General features: G+C 43.7%; 1 protein-coding gene across 7 annotated transcripts; it reads right to left on the minus strand.

Annotated features, from left to right (window-relative positions):
- Positions 1-1,806: 1,806 nt before the first annotated feature.
- On the minus strand, positions 1,807-23,583 carry ANP32E (acidic nuclear phosphoprotein 32 family member E). Of its 7 annotated transcripts, none has more exons than XM_040652361.2 (9): positions 23,323-23,583; positions 21,052-21,201; positions 20,283-20,405; positions 18,745-18,910; positions 16,911-17,065; positions 15,755-15,809; positions 11,302-11,350; positions 10,830-10,875; positions 1,807-2,844 (listed from the first exon to the last, which is right to left on the minus strand). In XM_040652361.2, the coding sequence occupies exons 1-9, from the start codon at positions 23,374-23,376 to the stop codon at positions 2,692-2,694; spliced, it is 951 nt and encodes a 316-aa protein (XP_040508295.1). In that variant the 5' UTR covers positions 23,377-23,583; the 3' UTR covers positions 1,807-2,691. The 7 variants fall into 7 exon arrangements, 6 of the variants coding, with proteins under 6 accessions (XP_040508295.1, XP_040508297.1, XP_040508296.1 ...); XR_005841795.2 differs by lacking the exon at positions 1,807-2,844 and adding an exon at positions 4,582-4,890 and having other exon boundaries at positions 8,573-10,875; XM_040652363.2 differs by lacking the exon at positions 1,807-2,844 and adding an exon at positions 4,582-4,890.
- Between the last annotated feature and the right edge of the window lie 1,331 nt (positions 23,584-24,914).

Here is a 24,914-nt window from a genome sequence, read left to right on the forward strand (position 1 = left end):
TTGTTGTTCCAATGTTGTTCCAATGTTGTTCCAATGTTGTCAGCATTATCTAAAGCCTTGCAGGATCTAGTGGAAAATCTGCAACACCTAGAATCATTATATTTAGGAAAAAAATCCCAGGTTTTAGAACTACAGAGTAAGTACTGGAAAACAATGCCATGGTGCTTACTCACAAAGTAACAAGGAAAACTGAAGTTTATGTTTGTAAACACAGGTATGATACCCTTTTGGCCTTAATAATGATTTCTTTTGAATGTCTGGATTCACCAATGTTACGGCTGTGTTATCTTTAAATTGCTTTGCTGTGCTTTCTTCCTGTGAATCAACAGTTTTACTTCTTTTGCTGGTTTTAGCACTGTCCAGCTAGGAGGACACGAGTAAGAGCTCCCAGCTCAACTCCTGCTTATTTACAACAGAGCTAAACTCTCCTGCATGCTGAGAGTTTTAATTTTACACTGCTCTGCAAGCAGGAGTACAATTTTTGGATTGCAATTATAGTACACCCCTTCTCCTGATGGGAATGAAAAATGAAAAGTGATCATTTATTGTGAAATCTTGAGTACGTTTTTGTCTTCTTTTTGATTTAGGAGCTACCATAAAGTCAGATATAGAGGTTTAATAATTTTATGACTACTAATAACATCTGCTGCTATGCCTTTTAAGATAAGAGTAATCAGATGTCATGCCTTGGGGTATAACTGATCACAGCAAGTATCAAACTATCTCTTTATTTTGGGCTTCTATCAGGAGCTAAACGGCACTGAGCTGACCTGTGCCACTCTCATTCAGACAGAAACTGGACTCTAATGACAAATTATTTGTTCTATCAAGGTAAAAAATAAGATACTGGGTTTAATATGTGATATTTGCAGTTGCTCTCATACCACAGCAGATACCAAAGTATCTGTCATGTGCCCTAAGCAATCTGGATTTTTCTTTCTCAATAGCAGGACAAGCACACCTTAGCGATAGCAGTGTTAATTACATTAAGTTAGGACAGTTGTTGCTATGGGCTCTAAGCTCAGGCAGCTTCTGCTTCTGTTCCCTGAAATACAATTGCTGAGATGAACAAGCAATTTTAGCCATTTGTAAGCGTGCACTGCAGAAACAAGAATTAAATCAGAATTCAACATCCAGCACAGGAATAAAAGATGATCACTAGCTAAACAGTGCTCACCACCTCTAATGGGGAAGAGCAGGTCTGAGGACGGCACGTTACAGTTAGGGAAAAAAGCCACTTACTTTGGCAGGGAAACAATAGATCTTCATGCTCAAATGTTTTGAATGAGATGTCAAACCAAGGCTTCAGCGTGCTTGTTATCAGGAGACTTGCTGGGGTACCTAGTGCAAGAGCAGACACCGCGAACACCGTGTTCTGACAGCTTCAAATCACTGATTTCTTGCATTTTCTGTCTTTGATTCTTTCCTATACTTAATACAATTGCTTCTCACTCTCCTGCCCACGTGCTTTTCACATTCTTAGTGAGCCATAACTTCTACACAGCATTTTAAGTCTCACAGTGTACTCCTTGTCATTAAATCTATATGTGCTGGATTCATTTTTAAAGATATTTGTGTAGTTTGCATAAGAACCGAGGTACTACAGTGTAGTACCTAACAATTTCACCCACCTCCCTTCCTGTTACGTTTCTTTCTTGTCTACTAGCTTGTTTGCCTTCTCTTTTTTGTTCATTTATGGGATACTGCCAGAAGTGCTGTACAAAAGCATCTTCACTTCCTCAATTCTGATGAGATCTTTCTTACTCTTCTGCAAAACAAACAAAAAACAAACCACCAAACCAAAAGGACTTTTAATCCTACATTTGATTTAATATTTTGTTCATTTGTGTCCAAATGGTAGGTTTTAGTACCGTCTTTCAAACAAGAAACACCAGATACAAGGGCTGCTCTGAAAGTAATGCCTCTTATTTTATTATGTTGGCCCACAACTTCAAAAGCAGATGTTGGTGGTATGGCAGTAAACAATGAACCTTCTCAATAATATTCCATTACATTTTGTTGCCCTCCTCTCTGAAATAGTGCTATTGTGTTCTTTGTATCCATTGTAGTTTCCATGGAAATGAACAGGAGGCATTACTTTTGAAACGATTTATTAGCTTGTGTTATTACTTATACTATTATCACCTCTTCTGTTGTGTTGTGTCCAAAGTCACTGGTCACCATTAAGCTGTAACGTGCCAGCATTTCTGGTTCACAAGGTGATCTCAGTGTTTCTTTATGGTTTCATGTTGATGATGTCTGCCTCCATGTGTTGCCTCTTCTGTTATACATATATCAGAAACCTTTTGCTCTGAGACTGTACAGCACTGCCCATGGCTCTTGGCTGCAGCCCAGTTCCCACAGATGTGAAGTGGCTGAGAAACGAGCAGTGCTGCTGTGGTCTGATTACTTGTATGAACACAACAAGCAGTTACTTGCATAAAAAAATTGCTCAGTCTGAAGCCCAACCTTTGCTTTCCAGGGTACTTAGATGATGTATGAGGAAAGTTTTGGCAGTAGTTTGACTTCACTCTTTGTCCTGCATGCAGTTTATGGGAAGGTGGATGAAAAGTAGTGTTGCTCTGCCCTCTTATGATGGCACCGTATTTCCAGCTGTTTGTGATTAGGCGTGTCCTGGCTGCAGCTCAGAGGCAGGCTTTTATGTTAAAATACATGACAGGCATATGGATTCTAAGTGACTACATTTAACAGGATTGATTTTAGGTATTGAGATACACATTTTTGTATCACCCACTTGTTTCCTGGTTGGAAGGAGAAAAAGAAGGTGCCAAGAAGCTCCCAGGTATGATAGGAAATGGTGTTGACGCTCAGAACACCTGCTACCTAGAAAGACAGATTGATAGCTCAGCATGCGGCACTTTCTGACACAGGCCAATAATTAACCTGATTGCTTCTGTTGTACTAGAGGTATGTAAAGAGAAAATTTTTCCTTATTGCATTCAGTTATTCATCTTCTAGCTTGGCATCCTTCTTCAGGCATCTGCTGCCGCTTCATGCTCCAAAGTAATGCACAGCTCAGTTACTAAGCATTATTTTTTCTAATTCTGCTCACAGACCCTGGAGAGGAGAAATACCTCCTAAAAACCATCAGTTCCTAAGCATAAGATTTGGTTACATTATTTCAACATCCTGGTCCAGATTTTGATTAGGGATCCTTACATTTACTATGGTACAACATTAGTCCAGCTACAGCTCCGTTTTCCCAATAATGAGCAGCAGTAAGCTCAGAAAGAAGATGATAGGAAAGTGGCTATCCATCACCTGGGGAGACTCCAGGGCAGAAAGGAATACACCAGTGACTGGATCTGGTGAGATTACAGCTGCTTTATGCAATTAGAGAAGCAAAAGCTATAGGACCAGATCCTCCACTGCAACTTATTGAGGTTATTCTGGCCCAAAGGATGTAATTAATTACTATTATTACTTATGTATTTGGGAAATCATCCACTAAATTTAGTAAATGCAATAGGATTTGAAGTGTGTTGTCTTGGATAGTATGTTATTATAAACAAACTGTAAGCAAACTGTGATAGGATCAGAATATTTGGGAAAGAAGAATGAATGAAAACAAACCCCAAAACAAATCCTGGATATGTGACCAATTCCCATGTGACCAGACCTGTATTTCTACCAGAGATAGGAAATGAAAACTACTGAATGTTTTGGAAATAAAGTTCTGCTGGAAAGCTTTTGGCCTAGTAAAAACCTACCCAATATGGTCATCTTAAAAATTCAAGACATATCTGGGAGAACAGAAAGAACACTACTTTTTACTTTTTACAGAGCATGCTTGCTAAAATATTGTAACAGTGGCCTCATCGTGTGTGAACCCCAAACATGAGTCTGACAACTAAATCTTTTGGACAGATTATTTGGAAGTGTAAATGAAGAAGAGAAGGCAAACTTTCTTTCTTTCTTTCTCTCTCTCTTTCTCTTTTCTCCCTTTCTCTCTCTCTTTCTTTCTTCTTCTTTTCTTTTTTTTCTTTTTTTTTTGGTAAAAAATGTGGAGTACTAATTTCACAAAGCTAACGCATACCAGACAATGTCGCACAAGATCCTGCAGGCTGCTGCATGAATGAGGTCTTTCAGGCCCTGCACACTGCCCCGCTTGTTCCCCAAGCTGTACTTTCTGGTCACTAACACTCAGCTGGCAAGAGCAGAGGATGCTGCACCAAGTGCCATTTGTCTGTCAGCTCAAAAAAATGGAACTCTCCTTACAGCTGTTCTTTTCAGCACTTCCTACTATGCACTAGTATAGACATGAAGACACACGATATTCCACAAAATTAAAACCCACAGAGTTTGATGAGCTCAGTTGTCAGGGTCAGCTCGAACTAGTTCAGACTTTCAGAATTCATCACACCTAGTTTGTGCATTCCGAAAACTTCTCCCCACCCTGAGCAAATGTTCCAAACTGAATCAAGCAAAAAGAAACATTTTTAGAATGCAGTCGTCTGCCACAGCTCCATAACAAAGGGGGAAATAACTACGTGTTATGTGTAACTTCTGGCTGTTGCAAAGGCAGGGATTATAGATGAACTACTGGAGCAAGTACAAATGTTGAATATTAAACCAAATCATTTATTAGATTCTCAGGTATAACTGTTGACAGAAATGTGCGCTATTTATTTTACTGTATTTTCATCCTTAGAATAGCAGTTTTGATTAAATGAATGCAGCTACACAGTCCAGAGCGCACTAAAATATGCCATTTTAAGACGTTATCATTTCTCCTTCACAAATTGCTTGATCTGAGGTCCTCCGGAAACACGGAGCTCTGCCGGCCGTGGCCGCGTGGATGCTGCCCTCTAGCGCTCACTACTCCAAGGGCCAGGTCCTGCCTGCGAGGCCTGCTGATCTGCCGTGTTCCTAAAACCATCAGGGGATGTGCCATCAGGGAACTGCTGTATTTATTTATTTATTTATTTATTTATTTATTTATTTATTTATTTATTTATGATGCCTGCTTCCTCTTTCTTCTCCGCACTTCCTATTCACTAAGTGGTAAATGAGCTACTGCAGCAGCACATAGGTGCCCCCAAAGTGGTCAGACTCATTTCCCCGGCCCTGTACGGAGGTGTGCACGCACTCATTAACAGAGGAAGAATTGCGTGTCAGAACAGGGAAAGAACAAAACGTTGGGTGACCGGGTCAGTCACAGACAGCAGCTCGTGCCCTGCCTGGTGCCGATGGGTACTGTGTCCAGGTATGGAGCCCTCAGTACAAGAAAGACAGAGAGCTGTTGGAGAGGGTCCAGAGGAGGGCCACGAAGATGATCAGGGGGCTGGAGCAGCTCCCTTACGAAGACAGGCTGAGGGAGCTGGGCTTATACAGCCTGGAGAAGAGAAGGCTGTGGGGTGACCCCATTGCAGCCTTTCAGTACCTAAAGGGAGCCTATAAACAGGAAGGGAGTAAACTCTTTGAAAGGGTAGATAACAGCAGGACAAGGGGGAACGGCTTTAAGTTGAAAGAGGGAAGATTTAGGTTGGATGTCAGGGGGAAGTTCTTTACAAGGAGAGAGGTGATGTGCTGGAACAGGCTGCCCAGAGAGGCTGTGGATGCCCCGTCCATCCCTGGAGGTGTTCAAGGCCAGGTTGGATGGGGCCCTGGGCAACCTGGTCTGGTAAATGGGGATGTTGGTGGCCCTGCCTGGCAGGGGGGTTGGAAGTTCATGATCCTTGAGGTCCCTTCCAACCCAGGCCATTCTGTGATTCTGTGAGCAGCCCAGCTACTGCTCACTACCACCGCCACCACCACCACCACCGCAGCTACCGGCACCATTCCCAGCATCTACCAGACGAGGTCGCTCCGGAGCGAGATACAGGAGATTGTCCCCTTCCGCCTCCCCGTGGGTTTTCACGGAAGGAGAAAACAAACTATTCCAAGCGTCTCAGCACGCAGTTTCTTTCTATCGCTCCAGAACACAGCAGTATGTTTTTTGACGGCCGTGCTTTCCCCCAGGAGCGTGATAGAATGTATTTGTCACACCGGCTTCTGATGGTGTGACCAGTAGAGGACAGGACAGTATCTAGTTTGGGAATTTGTAATATACAGCTCTTGGAGTAGTTTTGAGTGCTTCTGACTTTGTCAACTTTACTGCTGCTTTCCGTCACTGCAATGATGCAAGACAGCTGGATGTGGTCCGTGTATTTGCAAGCTTTCCGTTGGCACTCTGGTCAGAAGAGAAGTGACTGGCTCTGGGCTCTGCTGCCATCACACCCAAATAACTTGTCACCGGTACTTCTGGAGCTGCTAATAGTCATGAAGAGCTGGGGAAAAAATCCTGTAGCTGAGTGAACGTACATGGCGAGTTCCTTCAGCTTTCTTCTTTTCTAATCATGCCATACTGGAAACATCTGGGAGACAGCAATTTCCACATACATTCTAGAATAAGTGCATTTTAAACAACAAAACCAGGTACATGTTATGGCCTATTAAAGAAAATCGAGTCTTAATAAATGGATTTGCTTCCACTTTCTTAACTCTGTGACTTCTCTTAGCTTCACTTGCCTGTTTTTGAATTCTGACGGAGGGGTTGATAGTGAGCATGCCCACAGCAATGTGTGGGACAGCATAGCTAGGTTAGAGGGACACAGTGCTCGTGGGGGCCCTCAACCTGCTGCCCTGAGATGTGCTAGCCATACTGCAGCACACTTGAAATCGAATGACAAGGAACCAGGGACCACTAAAGCAATAGAAGAAGGCAAGAGGAAATTCAAGGGAAATACATTAAGGAATTAAGGAGTTATTCTCTAAGAAGGTGTCAAGGTCAGCTGCCCAGCTGACTTGCCTCTACACCAATGCTCACAGCTTGGGAAACAAACAGAAAAGGCTGGAAGGCACCATGCTACTAGAAAACAACGACATAGTTGCTGTCACCAAAGCCAGCTGGGGCTGTTCAGCCTGGAGAATAGAAGGCACCAGGGAGACCTGATAGCAGCCTTTTAGAATCTAAAGGGAAGAAGTAAGAAAGAAGGGGATGGACTCTTTAGCAGGGTCTGTTGTGATAGGACAAGGGAAAACGGTTTCAAACTAAAGGAGGGGAGATTTAGTTTGGATATAAGGAAGAAGTTTTTTTCAATAAGGGTAGTGAGGTGCACGTTGCTCAGGGAGGTGGTGGATGCCACATCCTTGGAGACATTCAAGGTCAGGCTGGACCAGGTTCTGAGCAACCTAACTGAGCTATGGGTGTCCCTGTTCATTGCAGGGAAGTTGGACTAGATGATGTTTAAACATCCCTTTCAACTCCAACGATTCTACGATTCTATTGTGATTTGTCCATGAGTAATTCCATCAAGAGTGTGGGCAACTCTTACGGAGATTAAAGATGTATATCTAAGAGTACTATTCATCTAAATACTAACTGCTAAGAAATTTCCAGCATTCAGAGGCAGATTCAGCACGACTTAAGCAGGCTCTTGGAATTTCAGAACAGAGCTCCAAGCCCTTTGCTAACAGCAGAGGATTACGAACAGCAGATCCACGTGCACTGGGAGTTCTCAGTTCCACTCTCTCTCCTTACCTGGTCCTCAGAAGCTTGCTCCACATACTGCATGCTGCTCTTACTCTTACTCTTCCTTACAGAGGTTAAAGAGAACTTCTGCTGCTTTCCAGTTCTCCCTCATATAATCTTCTCTTTTTAAAATACTTCTAAAATTCTATTATATTCTAAAACATACACACATACGCAGCAAAGAATATTTGCACTATGTTTTCATGTAGAACTGATGTCTGATTGCTAGGAAATGTACGTATTTTATACCATTAGAAATTCAGACATACTAGAGAGAGGAAAAAGAAACGTATTGGGGGATTTGCCAAAGTTGCAAATAAAGCTTTTAAAAGACCTGCAATAAAAGACATGCAGTAAGAATTTCCAAATTTTAACGGTTGTCTCAGTGGGTGGTTCATATTACTATCTTCATGATTCCTCACTTTGTTCTAGGAAATATTTTTGCTTTTCAATAGTATCACGTTCCTGGAATTTCCTTTGTAGTGAAAATGTTTAACCTTAATGCAGAAATTATGCAGAATTTTAAGCCTACAGCTATGCAGAAATCCAGAGCAGAGATACATTAATATTCTTTCTCCTTCCATCCCTTCTCATTCTTACAAAGGCACAACTAGTCTGCTCAGATCTGTGATTTGAATAAGGAGTAACTCTACATGTCTGCAAAAAAAAAGAGAGGCTCTCTCAGGGAAAGCCTCTTATTAATCTTATTAAACATATTGATGTTGGAGAACAGGGAACCAACCCTACTGCCCCTAGCAATATGCAACAGTTGAGATGGAAATACCCCTAATTATAGCGTAAGATAAAATACTTTAATCTCACAAAGTCTTTGCTTCAAAGAAAGCAAGCCCCAAACACATGCATTTATCTTAAACACCAGAAGCTGTAAGTATTTCAAGAGATGCGATCTCAGGCTGCAGAGCTACATGAACCTCAGCATGAGCACTGGATTGATGCACACAAGAAGTGTGATCACGCTCAACATTTAGCATAGAGTGATTATTTACGGGGAAGACTTAAAGAACGGTATGGGCTCACCAGGCTCCCGAATCCCAGAAGCACAGCCACCCCTCCTTCCATCTCTTCCCATTCAGCCTGTTGCTTTCATTTTTGTCTTGTTTTACTGATAAATTCTTCTCGTTTGTTTGAAGCTGGCAGTGGTTTGGCTGTTCTGAGATGCTCCGAGCGCTGTGCAGAGTTGAGTCCATCAGAGAACTGGGAGTTGGTATGGAGAAAGCCAAGCACCTGTTTGCTTGGAAATGCTTATGAAAATCTCTTATTTTATATATATGCATACATAAAAAATAATATATATGCATACGTTTAAGGAGTTATATTTATTCACTATTCTGACAAGAATCAACTGGGACCAACAGCTATTGAGAGGTTTAAATGCAAAGAGAGGTACCAGATGTTATCCAAAAGGCTTTCCTGTAACCAGAGAGAAAGACTTGGCCGTATACACTTAAAAATAATTAGAAGTACTGAACTATAAATGCCTATTCTGAAACATGCGCATGGGTGTTGATTTCATATAACCTGAATTCTTTTGAGGGGCAAATGCGTATTGCTGCTGTTTAATCTTGTTTAACTGCGTGTACTGGGATAAAGCAAACCGCTTCGGGATGAGGAAAAGCTCTGTGTATCCCTTCACAAGAGGGACTTCTTCAGAACGTAGGATGGCTTAGGCTTCTCTGGACTTCACACGGATCATCACCAGAGCCCACAGCAAAGCCCAGCTGCGCGCACCCTCCCTCACACAGGACGCCGGAAATAATTCTTACTGCGTGTGCCTGGACTCGGAAATACGCTTTGCTTTCTTCCACGGGCACAGGGCTCGCACTGAGGGGGTAACGGCACACGGCTACGCGGCCCTGAGGCCCCACCTCAGCCGTTAGGAGGAAAAGCGCGGCCCCTTTTCAAAGCCGTCCCTGCCGCGCGCGGGGCCGGGCAGGAAGACGGGGCCGCGCGGAGGGGCGGAACTGCGGCAAATCTCAGCCAATCAGCGGCGGGGTCGCCGCTCGGCCCCTGCGGCCCGGAGCTGGGGAACCCCGTGGGTAACGGTTTCCCGCTCTCCTGGGCCCCGCGCGCCCTCGGGCTGGGGAGGGGGTAGAGGATGGTGCCGCTCCTCGCGATAGGAAGGAAAGGGAGGGGAGGGACGTGGCTGGAATGGGGAGATAAGGGTCGAAAGGGGCGGTGTAAGGCAGCTGGAGAGCGACAGGTGGGGCAACCAAAGACAGGAGTGCTGAGAGGAGGAGGAAGAAGGAGCAGAAGAGAGACAGCCACCCGGCCGGGCTTGGTGTGACTGCAACAAAATGGAGGACAGCAGGAACCTTCGGGAAGGCTTCCAGCCCTTGGGGAGGGCAGCTCTGCTGTGTGGAAGCCCGCGCCTCAGCACAGGGCCAGGAATCACTGCATGGCTGTGGTTCAGTGCAGGCTGCAGCAGGCAGCTCTCCTCACAGAACCAGCTCCAGAGCGTCAGCTCCCACCCAGCCGGTTTTTCCCAACTTGGAAGACACGCCTACAGAGCGCTGCATTTCGTGCAATCATAGGATGGCCAGGGCTGGGAGGGACCTTAGAGATCCGGTTCCAACACCCTGCTGTGGACTGGTTGCACCGCACCAGATGCTTCCAGGATCCCATTCAGCCTGGCCTCAGACACCTCCAGAGATGGGGCATCCACACTTCTCTGGGCAGCTATGCTAGGGTCTCACCACCCACTAAGCAATTTCTTCTTAAGATCTAACCTAATTTTCATCTTTTAGTTTAAAGCCATCCCTGCTTGTCCTACCACTATTAAGCCACGAAAGAAGTCTGCCTCACTCCTCCTTACCCTGCTCCCAAGTAATGGAAGGCTGCAAACAGGACTCCCTGGAGCCTTCTCCAAGCTAAACAAACCCAACTCCCTCAACCTTTCCTCACAGGAGAGGTACTCTAAGCCTCTGATCATCTTCGTGGCCTCCTCTGGACCTGCTCCAACAGCTCTGCATCCTTCCCATACTGGGAACATCCTGTCTTTGCCAGAATAACATATCTCGGCTTTAGTTAAAACCACCATTATCTTCCAAAAGCACACTGGCCTTGCATTGTTGCAAGCTCTGGTCAGCCCTCTTTGCAACTGGGCAAACTGGTGCACGTGGAGCATGCAGCCGGCGTGGCTTGAGACAGACAGGCAACTGCCTCCCCTCACCCTTTCCGCCCAGAAAACCATCTATTTATTTGCTAATCGCCCATCTAGTACAAGAAAAGCATGTTTAGTTACTAGCTTTCTCAAGTGTGCCCAGGGAATTCTTACCAAGAATGCTGGACTAATCCCAAGATAAAGACAATGCGATGCCCATCTGTATAGGAGGAAAAAGAAATAATAATAAAAAAGCACTGTTCTTCAATGAGCAGTCACTTATGCACATCGAAAGAGCTGGGGCTGCCAGACACATCAAGTCAACGCTGATAAAGAACAAAAGACAAACTGTCTCTTGATTTTCATTTTTTTTTTTCCCCTTCAGACTCAGCCATACTAACTTCACTCAAACGGTGTGGATTTATAGAGAACACAAAGGCCTTGTCAGCTCCAACACCGGTTTCTATATTAAACTCATCTGGAAACACTGAAGTGAACTACCCAAACACCAGTTTAGGTTGTACATTGTGTCCTTCATCAACTACAACGTTACCAAGAACTACAGTACCACTAAATACAAAGTCTAGACCCAGAAGATACAGTTCTCCAAGTTCCTCAGTAGCAAAAAGACACCAGGAAGACTCACCTCTGAACTGCATTCCCGAACACAGCCTTCTCTTCGCAGATGTAACATACTAAAAGAAGTAATCCAATACAACAGTCTCAATTTATTTGAAATAATTCAGTTTGAAAACTTTTTAATTTAAAATTTACAGCACACGTAGGGAGGAAACATGTTTTGTTACAACTAAAAATTATCAGAAGAGTGCTGCAGGGTTGTTAAATTTAACACTGTCATGGCTTTATTCAAAACACAGTTGCACAAAATCAGTTACTCCAAAGTTTAAGGAAAGAGTCTGATAAGGAACCAAAACGCACTATATACATACTGCCATACAAAGAGCATTGAAATAGGACAAAACCTCTACAAAATATAAAACCCACCCCTACGTATTCGCATGAAAAGACCACCCACCAAGCAAAAAAGTTTCAAAAGTTATCTGGAGGCTCCGTATTATTTATTTTTTAAAAAAATGCTATGCTGTTTAATTGCATGCCAAGCTGACAAATATGAAATGATACTTAGATGGTAATGCTGAGGAAAAGACAAAATTACTTAGGAACTAAGTTTCATGTGAGGCTCAGATTTTTTAGATGTAGCAGCTGATGCACTATACTGCAAGTTGATTTAGGAAGTGTTAAGTCTGCATATCTTAGGGAAAGTCTGCTTACCCCTTCTAAGCTCATTTTGCTTTGTTACATTAGCTCATTCAATGTTAAAATTGGACCTGTTTACTGAAACATGACTGGTACTGAAATAATTTTAATTCAGAATAGTGAATGTTCCCATTTAAAACTAATTTTATATGCATCAGTAAGAGATAGTTAAGGAAAACCCTGATAATGAAGTACTTCAAGAGTGCACACTTATAAATAATAATTTTCAATCATCATTCACTGAGATTAAAAAAAAGCAAAAAGGTGGAAAAACACTTTTCTATCTCAAAGCTGATCACAAAACAACTGCCTCGAACACAGAGCCTCCATGACAAGATAGGATGTGCACTTACCTAAGATTTCTATTCATTCAGTATTCATACACAAACACAGGAACTTAGATTGTGGTTGCAAATGTAGTTTCACCACTACTTTTCTAGTGTCTTTACAGATATTCATTAAAAACTGCACAACTTTTAGTCAGTTTATTTCCAAGTATATTGCCATCTGCCTGACTCATTTCATTCAGACACCTTTAATGGCTGGCTATGCTTCACAGCTACACGAGAAACTGTAATTTAAGGCTCTATTTGGGGGGAAAAAAAAAAACACACACACAAGAAATTGGGCTTTGCAGAACAACTTCAACCCTGCAGTGTCTAAACTTAAGAGCTGGAAGTCACATTTAAAAAGTCTGCTAGTGTGTGAAATACCTTATTAAATATTCACAAGTAACCAGTCTATGGGTGACTGACTTTTACTTAGGTCCAGGAAATCTCCCTCCTCCCCACCCTTGGTGTCTCCCCCAGCTTAATGACAGCTATCGTCAGCCAAGACAGATATAAAAATAAGTCTCTTGAATAAAGCTGTGTGTGATATTTGGTTCAGTACCTACGTGAAACAATGTAAATTAGTTTTATATCAAGACTACTGCTATAAATCCAAATGATGACTGGAAAAGGAACGCTGTATGTTTGAACTTGTTTTGCCGCGGCTCAAATGCAACACATGAATCCACTGGGCAGAATTATTACGGCCTCTTGGTCACAACCAGGCTGCTAGAAAAGAGCTTGTCTGCATGTCTCCTGTACCTGCCACCAACCGTAAGCAATGGAACAAGTTTCTGCAGCCATTCGATATAAAAAACCCTGAATGATTAGCTAGTATTATACATGGACTTGAACATTTTGCCCACAACCAGACTTAAAAAATTTAAGAGGTGACATGTAAGGTCTTTCCCCCTTCAATGATTTTATAAAAGTATGTGGGGGGAGTCCGAAAAGTGTGCTTGAAGGAGTTACCCGTTAACTTCTGCATTAGAAATGCAAATATTTTATAGCCAAGCACAATGATTGTTGCAGAATTCCTGAAATGACAGCGCAAGAGCTAAGTGAGTGAAAGTTCCAACACTTTTTGTACAACAGTTTAAAACTAGAGATTAGTTACTTCTGTTAATACCTGCAGTGATTGTATGTTTTGGAGAGAAGATTTTGAGGATTACAGCCCTCTCAGTTTGCCAAGATATCTTTGGGAATGTATCTCGAGCAAACACCAAACTTCTAAACAAGCAGAAAAAAAAAAAAAGAATCTTCTGAAACCCACTTAGGCTTTGCAATGTTAACGTGCAAATCAGGATAGAAGACTTTAAAAAGTTACCGGAGTCACCTTTTCTAAAGCTGAAGCAAAGCGCAATCTAGTTGTTGAATTCAAACAGAACCTCTGGTAAACTCAAGACTATTGTCAACTCCTCATTGGAAACAGACTCAAATTTGCCACATAGCATTTCTGAGTTCAACTTAAGCATAAAAACCTGAAAATCTCCAAGAAAATTCATGGTATTAAATCCATGCAAGATAGGTGTTTTAACTGTGGAGAAATGATGACCAACACAGCAAGCTTGTATAAAATTAAAGAGCTCCTAATAAAATTCTAGGGGGAAAACTTGACAATGGCTTCAGTGAATATATTGTTGAAAATTGTTTTTCTACATATAGGTTAACTAACAGGCTATTATATCGTATTTGGAATGATAAAAAGGGCAAGAATAGTAAAACCACACTTCTCCTATAAAAAGTTAACATTTTCTGTAGGGACATCTATGGTACATGGAGACATACAGATCTGCATAATCACTATTGCGTATTCTGTAACTTAAGAATCTGGTCCTACATTGTCTATAACAAATTAATCATCCTCTTCCTCGCCTTCATCTTCAGGATCTCGTTTCCTCTTCTCCCCTCGAATACCCTCTGCTAAGGAAAAGATCTCATTACACTCTGTTCAGACATCACAACGTTAAAGCATTCAGCAAAAGGTAATGGAAATAGATTACTGTGTGTACCTAACGTGTTCACCACTATAACATGAGGTGCTTATGGTTCTCAAAAAAGATCGGTTTACCTTACCCTGAATAATTCAGGCAGGCTGTATTCAACTAAATATAATCTAAGCACTACAGAACATTAAATAAGACGCACCAATAGGAAGTGTATATATAAATGATCGTTAGCATGTATTTAAGAACTAAAATGGAAATAGTATTTTTTCCATCTGATTTGTTGAAAGTGCATGCATTCAGCCCCAAATCCAGCAGTTTCTGCAGATACCAAATCGAATCTGCTCTGATCTCTCTCCACTTGACAAACTGCTTCTTGGGTAAATATCTCAGCTTATTCTTAGAAATATGTCTAACTCAGGCAGTGGACTATGCGCTCTTGTGGTGGAATCATGAAATGCAATTTTGTCAAACCTAACAGATTTAATTTCCAACAGTCATTTCCTGGCTAATTAGCCATCCTAACCACCCGCTTTGTTGTCTTAATAGATTTGAATGCTGCAATTGCAAAAAGGGAAGAATTGAGCATTGCTACTTCAGAATTCCAGTTTTTCAAGTGCAAGATATACATCTCCAAAAACTGCTCCATTAAGCCAAGCATATAAATCAGGTGGGCACCAGTCTAATGAGAAATTTTAGAAATTTAAATAAGAGAAGGAAAAGCCAGCTGATTTTAAGATGAAGCTTGATATATTTATTTTCTGAAGAAGTTCAGCAACTGCTGGCTAGTAATAACCTGGTAGTCCCACATGGTGTCAATCTCACCACGTGGAACACAGAGATGCATACAACCAAGCAACCCATCTCTCAGCCTACTAAGCAGAATGCCTGATAAGAGCACAAGAACTAAGAATTAGCCTTCTGCCAATACTGCAACTTCTTTCCCAGTGCTCCGAAACAGATGAGGAGCTTCAAACTTAAGGCTGGTCCCGAGCCTGAAAGGTTTGCAAGCCTCAAACAAGGTGCAAAAAAGAATGAGTAACACATCTGTCCGGCTGGCACTGAAAGATGAAATGGTTTGCACTCCAGAGTTTCCTCTTAAGTGAAAAGTTTCACCGAGGAAGCCATTTTCATCTTAATAGAGGACTACAGCTACTGTTGCTTCTGAGGCTTTGCCAGTGAAGGCATTTTAATGGATGTACCACATACAAAGTATACAGAAGAGTGCATCCATCTCCTCTCCCTCTTGAAAAACTAGTATTTCTGCCTGCGTAGAAAATGCAAGCTCTTCTGTTTTAGAAAGATACTTCAACAGAAGTCTTGGAAGACTGTCATTTCTTCCTTCTTTTTATTTTACAAGAGAGGAGAAAAAAATACCAAATGCTACAGAGCTGCTACACTATCTTCTCAGGCTCATGCTTAAGCTTAATACATCTACAGAAACAAACCAGTCAGTGCTTTTTGTCTGCAAAGTTCCACATCTCAGACTTGCTGGGTTGCAGAATAATTGTTTTAGTTAACATTAATACTTAAGCTGAGGACTTACCTTCTTCCTCCTCGTCACCTCCTTCTTCAACATAATCATCATCGTCGTCTTCATCCTTCAAAAAAATTGTGAAATATTTCTAAAGAATTGCAGTATATGTAAACTTTGCTTAAATGCTGATCCTTAGGAGGAATTAAAAAAATTTCAGCCTCTTCAGAGTAGCAACATAAGTATGGAGTTACACTTGTAAGAGTGCAGAAGACAACAAATCTGCCTTCTGATTAGGTTAGAAGAACAAAATGCAGAAAAAAGAAGAGTTTAGATGAAGATTTCCTGCACATCCATGGGACACGAAGCTGGTATGATGTAAACTCTGATCAACAGTAACAGTAATGGAAGTGACATCCACAATTTCTGATGCGAAACATGAGAGCTGCTTGGCTACAGACTTGCTTACAAAATTTCACACATTCTCCAACTGAAAGTCTTGAAGTTGCCAAGGAAGAGGACCAAATCATGACTCCTGAGCTTTACTTCTGTGAAACACAAGAACTGCAGGAATCTATCCATAACCTTGAAAACTGTGTGTTTTCTTATCCCAGCTTAATATTCTCTACTTGCTTCATGGCAAAGTCTTACCTAAAAGGTCCTGGGACTAATATTCACAGCTTTTCAACACCACCTCCAGCGAATACAGAGCAAAAGTGCAGCAGTATTTACTACAGCAAAAAGTAGACTTTTCTTCCATTTCATCTCACTTGAAGTACTAGCAATGTGTTGTTGCTGAGTTCCCTTCTTTTAGAAGATCGACCTAACTTCTTCAGTTTTCCAAAATAAATTTATTCTACTTTATGTGTCTAACTTGAGTGTTTAATTGGTGGTAGTGCATAGTTTCAAAACACTGGGCAAAACAGACTCTTTAATTTACAGGGAACAAAACAACGCTGGCATCCTGCAGCCTGAAGGGGTGGGATAAAAGTGAAGCATGCCTAGGAAGTCAGCCAGAAGCACCTTCATAACTGACAGTCACCACTCACTTTCAAGTCAGTACTTCCTATTGCAGTGAAAGCAACATTCTAGAATACCTCATTGCATCTAGCTGTGTTCACAATACTCAGTGCCAATAGATTTAAATTAACACAGAAGTCTGTAGGCAGTTTCTCCTCACTGCTTGCATTTGGGAGAGGATACTAACTTCACCTGAACTTCACTTTACCTGAATCTCTTCTTTCATCAGGTACGAAAGACCAACTTCCTCCTCCTCTTCACCTTCCCCTAGATCTGAGCCTCCATCATCTTCATCATCTTCCTCTTCGTATTCCCCTGGAGGACCAGCTTCATCCTCATCTTCATCATTGTCATCTTCGTCTCCTTCAGAAATGAATAATGCACTCAATATGCTGTAAGTTAAGTTTCATTAACTCCTCTTTAATCAAGCTAATGTGCCAGGTTAAGCTAGTTCTAATGCTTTTTTTCAGATTTTTTTTTAATGCAGGTAATGTGGGAAACAACTATGATTTAAATAAAGTTAGCCACTGTAACATCTTTCCTTGAAGAAAGGCTACTGAATTTTTTACATCACAAGCTTCAGGCAAAGTTCTTGATGTCTGAAGCAGCTGCCTATGTAAATTCCTGCAAGCGAGCAGAAAGTTTAATCAGTGGAAAAGAAGTCTGTCTGTAAAACCAAACACTGAAATACTTAAAGGTAAATATAGTATGTTGTGTTGGTTTCATCTGTTTTTAATCTCTTACTCTGAAACACCTACTGCTCCAAAGAGATGATCTCTCATTTCTTTTCGTACATAATCACGTTCACACTTCCAGTTAAGTGAATTAGAAGAAATAACAAGGTGACTCTACACTTAAATTTGTTTTCAAATTCCTATTAATTTTCCTATTGACTTTCCATATTGAGTTTATTTCTACGTTTATGTTATAGACTTTTGGCTTTCACCAAATTCTTTTATGCACGGATTTCCACACTTTGACACGTGGTTACCACTTGGCAGTCCTGACCCAGCACACGGCACTGGCAGCCACTAGCTAATGAATTAAAGCCAGAAGAAAGCACTGGAAGCCTCTCCCATAAGAAGATATAACCCAAATTTAGCAAGTTATTTATTTGGATACACATACAACACCACACATTAACAACAGCCCTATCCTGTTTGCTAACACTCAAACACATTTTAGATGTTTTCTCCTAACGGTTTTGCCTCTGATGATTATCCACTAAGCCAGGTTTCCAGAAGAACACGTGTTCCTCCTACCATCACATCAACACAGAATTTGTAGCCATGCACCGACAGACCTATGCCTATGGGTTTCATTTCAAATTGATTAACAGCAATGAGGAAAACAACAGGAATAGCCTCGTTAGTGATTGAGGAACTGTACAGCTTTTATGCAAAAATTTGTATCATACTTGAGCAATTACCCCTCATTTTGCATTCTTTCCATTGGAAAACACAATAAAATGTGTTTGTCCCCTTGCTTTGCATCAGTTCAGCTAAAGTACATTACTGCTGGCAATAATATATCTTAATATATTATTATAATATATTATTATTATTTATATTTTTATATTTATATTAAATATACTACATATTATATAAATTATATGATATAATATTATTAATAATTATAAATAGTTATAATAGCATAAATAAATAATTAAATGAAAAATAATTAAATGAATAAACAAATATAATAAAATAATTAATAATATATTTATATTTATATTTTAACTAATTATAATCATTGTAATATATTATTATAAAATTTTAATATATTCTAATCTTTGCAACAGTACCTTTACTCCTGTTTCCCTACACTTAAGACACTTCTGCAAGAACTCTGCAGAAAACCTCTGAGATGATCTTTCAGTCTGTACCAGTGTGCTGATACCAAACAAACTCTAAAACTATATGCCTCGAAAATAAGAGCGGAGTATGATGCCAATGCACTCAGAAAGTCACTATAATCCATGCTACATTTATCTCTTTATTACAGTGCACTATTTGTATCCACAGCTTATTTCAGGATCTTACCCTCATCATCATCATCTTCTGAGTCCGGGGCCTCGTTATCTTCCTGGTCAAATCCATCTAGGTATGTGATTTGCTGAAGCAGGTCAAAAATGCTGTCTCTGTAATCCTCGAGGTTTGTAATCTCACAGTTGAACAGGTCAAGGCTCTTTAAGTTTTTAAGATTTTGCTGAAAATAAACAAGGAGTTTTTTTTTTCCCCCCCTTCTTGATAGAAGCAAATCGTACCTCAAGTTATAGTACTGTATATAGTCAGGTACAGAATTTATTTTACCCCCATCGCTTCATTCCTACTCACTATTTTACTCCTCACTCAATAAGAACTTCAATTCAATATGTTGTTTGAACTTCTAATGAAAATGCTCTTGCAGATCAGCTGCACAGCACATCTGCAGCATGCCCAACACAACCATGCAGACAGACCACCGTGCACACACTGCGTAACACTTATACGAGGATGCTTTTTTGTTTGCAGAGCCTGGTTTGGTTCTCATAGCCATGCCCAAAAGCTCAGCTCCTGCAGGTTTTCAGCAAACACTTTGATTTAACTGCAAGCATCTCGAGATGCACTTGGTAGGACTGAGAACTACAGTACCCAATTTACTTTCCAAACAGTAACAATTAGACAACTGATGATGATTTATCTCACCTTTCAGACTTTACACACATGCAGAACAATCCACCCATACAGCCTGGCAAGCATCTAAGATCTGAAAAGCATTTATTCTGTAGAGCATTCCAACCACTGCTGGGTCAAACCACAATGAATGCAGACAGACGACCTTTACAAGAAGCTTAAAAAAAAAATGCAGTCTCTATCAAATAATAAATAATCTGTATGCTAACACATTGGGTATGCAGATCAAGCAGCAGCAGATGTAGGCAGCCTCCTCCTCCACCTAAGTCACCCATTGCTCAGGTATGCTTCTAACCAACTGCCTCAGACACATCCTAATTTCCTAATTACTTCGCAGGTTCAGAGAAAACTTATATTTTGTCTAACGAGCAACTGCTATATCTTAGCAAATGAACACAAGAGGATCAGCAATACCTCACTTGGCAACTTTTCTATCAAAGACAAAACAGAAGCTCAACAGCTCTTATTCAGTACATCCCAATACTAACACAGAAGGAATTTTACAGTGCTACATTAACAAGAACTGTCTCTAAAAAGCACGACATTGAGTTAATTAAGTCAGGAGCAACTGGATCACCAACAAACCTAAAACACCACCACCGCACCTGAGCTGCCAAAGGAAAAATAACATACAGCACGTACAATAGATAAGAATTGTCATATTTTGGATGCCTTTCAGTTGTGCTGAAAAGAAATAAAAGTAGCTAAAATATATCACGTATCTTTATACTTGATTTCTTACACTGCACTAGTTTAAACCCAACATTGTTTCATCTTCCATGCATGAAAAGACTTCTCATGTGAAATCCTTGCACCTGTTTCTACCATTCTACTGTAAAAACTTAATAAAAAACAGTGGTTATTACATTTAAATTTTCAATTAGCCCTTCTCATTCCATACTTACAAGAGCTTCCACAGTGCCAAGATCTTTGATTTTGTTGCCACTTAGATTTAGATATGTGAGATTTGGACATCTTTCTGCAAGGACCTCCAGGCCTCCGGAAATGATGTTGTCGCTCAACTCCAACTATTGCACAGCAAAAGTAAAGGAATTAAATGGTTCCTTTCTTACCATCGGATTCAGCAAGCACAGTTTTTAACTTAGAAGCTTAATCTCAAAGATGAACACTTCCCACAGTCCCACAGCACTAACTGGGTTAATATTCAGCTTACAAAATGTTCCTTTAAACTGATAATTTTAGAAGTACTCCTGCAAACACCATGGGCTTGGATATCCGAGTTTGCAGAACAGATAATACCGGACTCACAGCATGTCTTTGACCAGCAAGCAACGTGCACTGGTCCTGCACTGGCTGGGCAACCAAGTGCCTGCTACTGACCATCCGCACCCAAAGACATGGCCAACATTCAGTGAGCAGACATAGTATTTACTGCTCTAGGTAGGGGTCATCAACTGAGACCAATTTGGCCCAAACTAGCTGGAGATGCCCACAAAACCTTCAAATGTTAACGTAGACTAGACTTGGTCCCACTGCGCTGCCTGTAGTCTCACTGTGATATGCAAACCCTCGAAGACTCAACCCCCTAGATTTGCTTTCCATCACAGTGGAGTTGGACTAGATGACCTTTTAGGATGCCTTCCAACTAAAATCATTCCATGATTCTATGAAATCTCGCTGTCTGGGCAGGTGAGACACAGGTGAGACACGTACCTTTCGGAGCTTACTCAACGTGGGCAGCTTGGCCAGCGATGTCAGCTGCACGTTGGCCATGCTAAGAAACTCTAGTTCCTTAAAGGAATCGTTCAGACCTTCGATCTCCCCATTGCTGGACTTGCAGTTATCGAGCACCAACTCCGTCACCTTCAAACAGGATATCAAGGCAGCTGAATGAGCACCACTAAACCACACATTTAACCGAAACCACAGCTTGGTGACTGTTAAATGCCTGTTTTGGAGGGTATGGGGTTGTTCTGTTGGTCTTTTTTTATAATTCAGACTAGAGTTGTGGTCTGAAGTCATTGACACCAGCCTACCTGAGGAGCGTGCAACAATTTCCCTTCCACTGAGAACATTTTGGGCAGCTGTTTCCATAAAATCCAAGCAGCAGCTTTGCTGATGGACACTTGTAGGGCTTTCCAGGGTGACAGCACAGCACAAGCTAGGGCCCAACTCCAGCACAGCACTACTAGAAACAAAGGGAACCTCTCCATGGGGAAGCTGGAGGTAAACTTGCTCTGTTAAAGGTGGGCATCCCACCAGGCAGGTCCTTCACATCAGTCAGGGCTAAAACTCATCGGTGGTTTTCCGTATGAGCGAACCACTAACTCATTTATCAAATCCAATCATTTCACTGTGTATATTTGAGTCCATACAGTCACTCCAATTCTTTCCAAATCCTAAACCTCCCGGCTCCTGATTACTTTAGCAGTGAGTTCTGCAGGTTAATTAAAGCCAATTAAACAACTTGCACTGCCACTAAAACAACGAGATAATCAATGCAGGGGAAGCAGCAAGGAGCAGCTAATTAATTTAAAAAATCACTTCATCCTTTGTGGAACATATCCCTCATTAGAGAGGACATTAATAACGCCACTGCTCCATTCTCCTGTACACTTCCAACTAATGTGATTACAAGGCTGACACCTCGTGCAGCAGCAGCACTCCACTCGCACAGCTTATCAACTTTGAGCAAAGTCTCAACATGGGTTTGTTTTCCATCCACAATACGTAGAGCTGAGGGGGGGCACCGCGTCTCCAGTGCACATCTGCACCCCAAACAACGCAGCCCTTCTGTGATCCCTGCGGCTGAGCCGGGGCAGCACAGGCTGTTGGGCTGAACAAACAGCTCAATGCACCTTTTCCACAATCCCTGTGCATCAGGCTGCTCTCTTCATGTGCTGCGATACCAAGCCCGGACTTTACTCCTGGGGTGGGTTGATGGCGTTCCGTCTGACCTTGCCGCAGAGCATCCACGGGAGCGTGGGCAGTTGGAACAGTGGGGCAACGGGTAGAATTCACAGAATCACTGGGGCTGGAAGGGACCTCCAGACATCATCGAATCCAGCCCCCCTGCAAAGCAGGCCCACTACAGCAGGCTGCACAGGTAGGCGTCCAGGCAGGTCTGCACTATCTCCAGAGAAGAACCCACAACCTCCCTGGGCAATCCGTGCTGAGCGCCCAACCACGAGCCGTGGCACGGCTGCGGCGCTGCTGCCCAAAGCAGCGTGGGTGCCCCATCCCCGGGGGGTCCCGGAGGCTGTGGGGGGACCCTGGGCAGCCTGAGCTGGTGGGGGGCAGCCAACCCACGGCAAGGAGTGGGACTGGGGGTCTGTGAAGTCCCTTCCAACCCAACTGCGCTGTGATTCCATGGCTCAGTGACACTGAAGGTTCCCTTCAACCTAAGCCACTCTACGATTCCCCGATTCTCCCACCTTGGGAACTCGGGGCTTCTTTTTAATATTATTATCAATGGCATTATTTAAATGGGAGTTTCCTAGGAAAGGGGAAGCGGTGGGGAGGGAGGAGGCAGCGCAGTGCCACTCGAGACGTTCAGAACTCGCGGCGGGGCGGCCCCCCGGGACCTCCTTCCGCGGAAAGGGAAGAAATTAAGAGAAATTAAATGGAGAACATAACGCTAATCGGGAGGGATTCGCGCTGCGGCTGAAGGCGGACTCGGAGCGCCCGTGACCTCGCGCTCAAGTTGCGAACCGCACGGCGAACGCGGGGACTCCGAGAGGAAAGAAAACCCCAAATCAGTAAAAGCCCCAAAGGAGCGCCCGGCGCACCCCCCGCCCCGCCACGAACTTCGAGGCCCCGCGGAACGGCGCGGAGCGGGGCCCGAAAGCGCCGCCCGCGCCCCGCGGAGCTCCTGCGCCACCGCTGACCCAGATTCGGCGGAGCCGCCGCGGCCGTGCGGCCCGGAACCGGGGTGGGACCGGGATGGCCCCGGTGGGAGCGCGGCCGTACCCCGGCGCCGCTCACCTCCTCGGGGGCCTGGTTCCGCAACTCCAGGTTGATGCGCTTCTTCATCTCCATCGCCCCCCCCCTCCCGCGGCTCCGCACTGGCGAGGGAGGGTGGCCGGGGTGCGGCCGTGGAGACGCAGCCGCTGCCGAGAGGAAGAGGGGAGTGGGCACGGGATCACCGCGGGCAGCCGGCCCGCACCGCGCGCAGCTCCGGCGCCGTCAATGGCCGCCCGCACACTGCGCCTCCATGACATGGCGCATGGCGCCCCCTCCGCCGCCACGCCCCCGCCCCGGGGCGGGGCTTCTCCGCGCCGCCGCGCTTCTCATTGGCTGCGAGGCGCCGCGGCCGAGGCGGTATGATTGGTAGGTGATGCTGCCCGTCCCGGCGGCGCGGGTCTTTAAACAGCGGCGAGAAGGGGGTGGGGCTAAAGTTGGCGCGCGCGCGGCGGGCGGGAGCGGCGCTGGCGGGGATGGCGCGCGCCGGGGGGGGCTGCGGGAGGGGCGGCCGCGGTCGGGTTTTGCACGTGTGCTCGTGGTGAGGATGGCGTATGGGGTTCTGCGCACTTATAGCATAGAGAGATGGGGTACTGGGGGTTGTATGCGTGCGTAAGGTGAGAACGGTGCACAGGTTTTTGCACTTGTGTGTGAAGCGGGAGTGGCGTGTGCGGTTTTGCACGCTTGCAGCAAAGGATGGGTGGTGCGTGGGGTTTGCTACGTTTGCATGCTTTGGGGATGGTGCATGGGGTATTGCAGACTTGAAAGAAGGAGGGGTGGTGATCGGTGTTTTGCACGTGTTTGCAGGAGGGATGGCGTGCAGGATCTATTACAGCAGGTTGCTGAGGAATAGTGCGTGGGGTTCTGCACGCCTGCTGGCAGGAGGAATGGCACGCAGAGGTTTACACGCGGGGTTTTCTGTGCGTGCTTGCAGGCAGGATGGTATCAAGCGAAAAGCAGCTTCGGGGACAGCTGGAAGCAAGCAGCTGTATGGGCACTCCGTTGTCCATTGAGTACGCACGGGGGGGGGGGGGTGGTACACACTCGGTTCTGCGCGGTGTAAGGATGTGGTGTGTGGGATTTTGCTCGGTGTGTGCAGTGGTGGTAGTGCATGGGCTTCTGCACGTGTGTGCGCAGTGGGGATGGTGTGTGGGATTTTGCACGCTTGTGAGAAGTAGGGATTGTGCATGGGGTTTTGTGTAAGTGTGCGGTGGGGATGGGGCATCTGCGTGATGTGTGTGTACGGACTGTACATGGTGTTTTGCACGCTTGCAAAAAGGAGAGATGGTGCACGGGCTTTTGCATGTGTGTGCAGCAGAGATGGTGTTCGGGGTTCTGCAAATGTGCACGTAGTTATGCACGTGTGTTTGAAGTGGGGACGGTGTAGGTGCAGTTTTACCTGGCTCCATTCCTCCAAGTGCTCAATAACCATTTGTGGGATAGGGTTGGAGAACAGCGGGGACCTTGAGGGTCCTCCTGCTTTCTTCCCACGTGCTGGTCATTGTGAAGGTTTTCAAAACCAGAAGGAAGTCCTCTTGTTAAAGCTGCTTACCAGCAGGAGCTGTGCTGACTCCGGCACACTCTGCACAAGCAGCAAAAAAGGGTTAAGCTCAAAA

This window comes from Gallus gallus, chromosome 25 (assembly GCF_016699485.2).
Source record: "Gallus gallus isolate bGalGal1 chromosome 25, bGalGal1.mat.broiler.GRCg7b, whole genome shotgun sequence".
NCBI lineage: Eukaryota > Metazoa > Chordata > Aves > Galliformes > Phasianidae > Gallus > Gallus gallus.

Excerpts from the sequence above, each read along its gene's own strand:
- ANP32E (XM_040652361.2), bottom strand. The coding sequence starts at position 23,376 with ATGGAGATGAAGAAGCGCATCAACCTGGAGTTGCGGAACCAGGCCCCC. Across the intron at positions 21,202-23,322 it reads GGAACCAGGCCCCCGAGGAG|GTGACGGAGTTGGTGCTCGA; the intron begins GTGAGCGGCGCC and ends TCCTGTTTGAAG. Across the intron at positions 2,845-10,829 it reads GGATTAGTCCAGCATTCTTG|GTAGCAGGTGTTCTGAGCGT; the intron begins GTAAGAATTCCC and ends CTGTCTTTCTAG.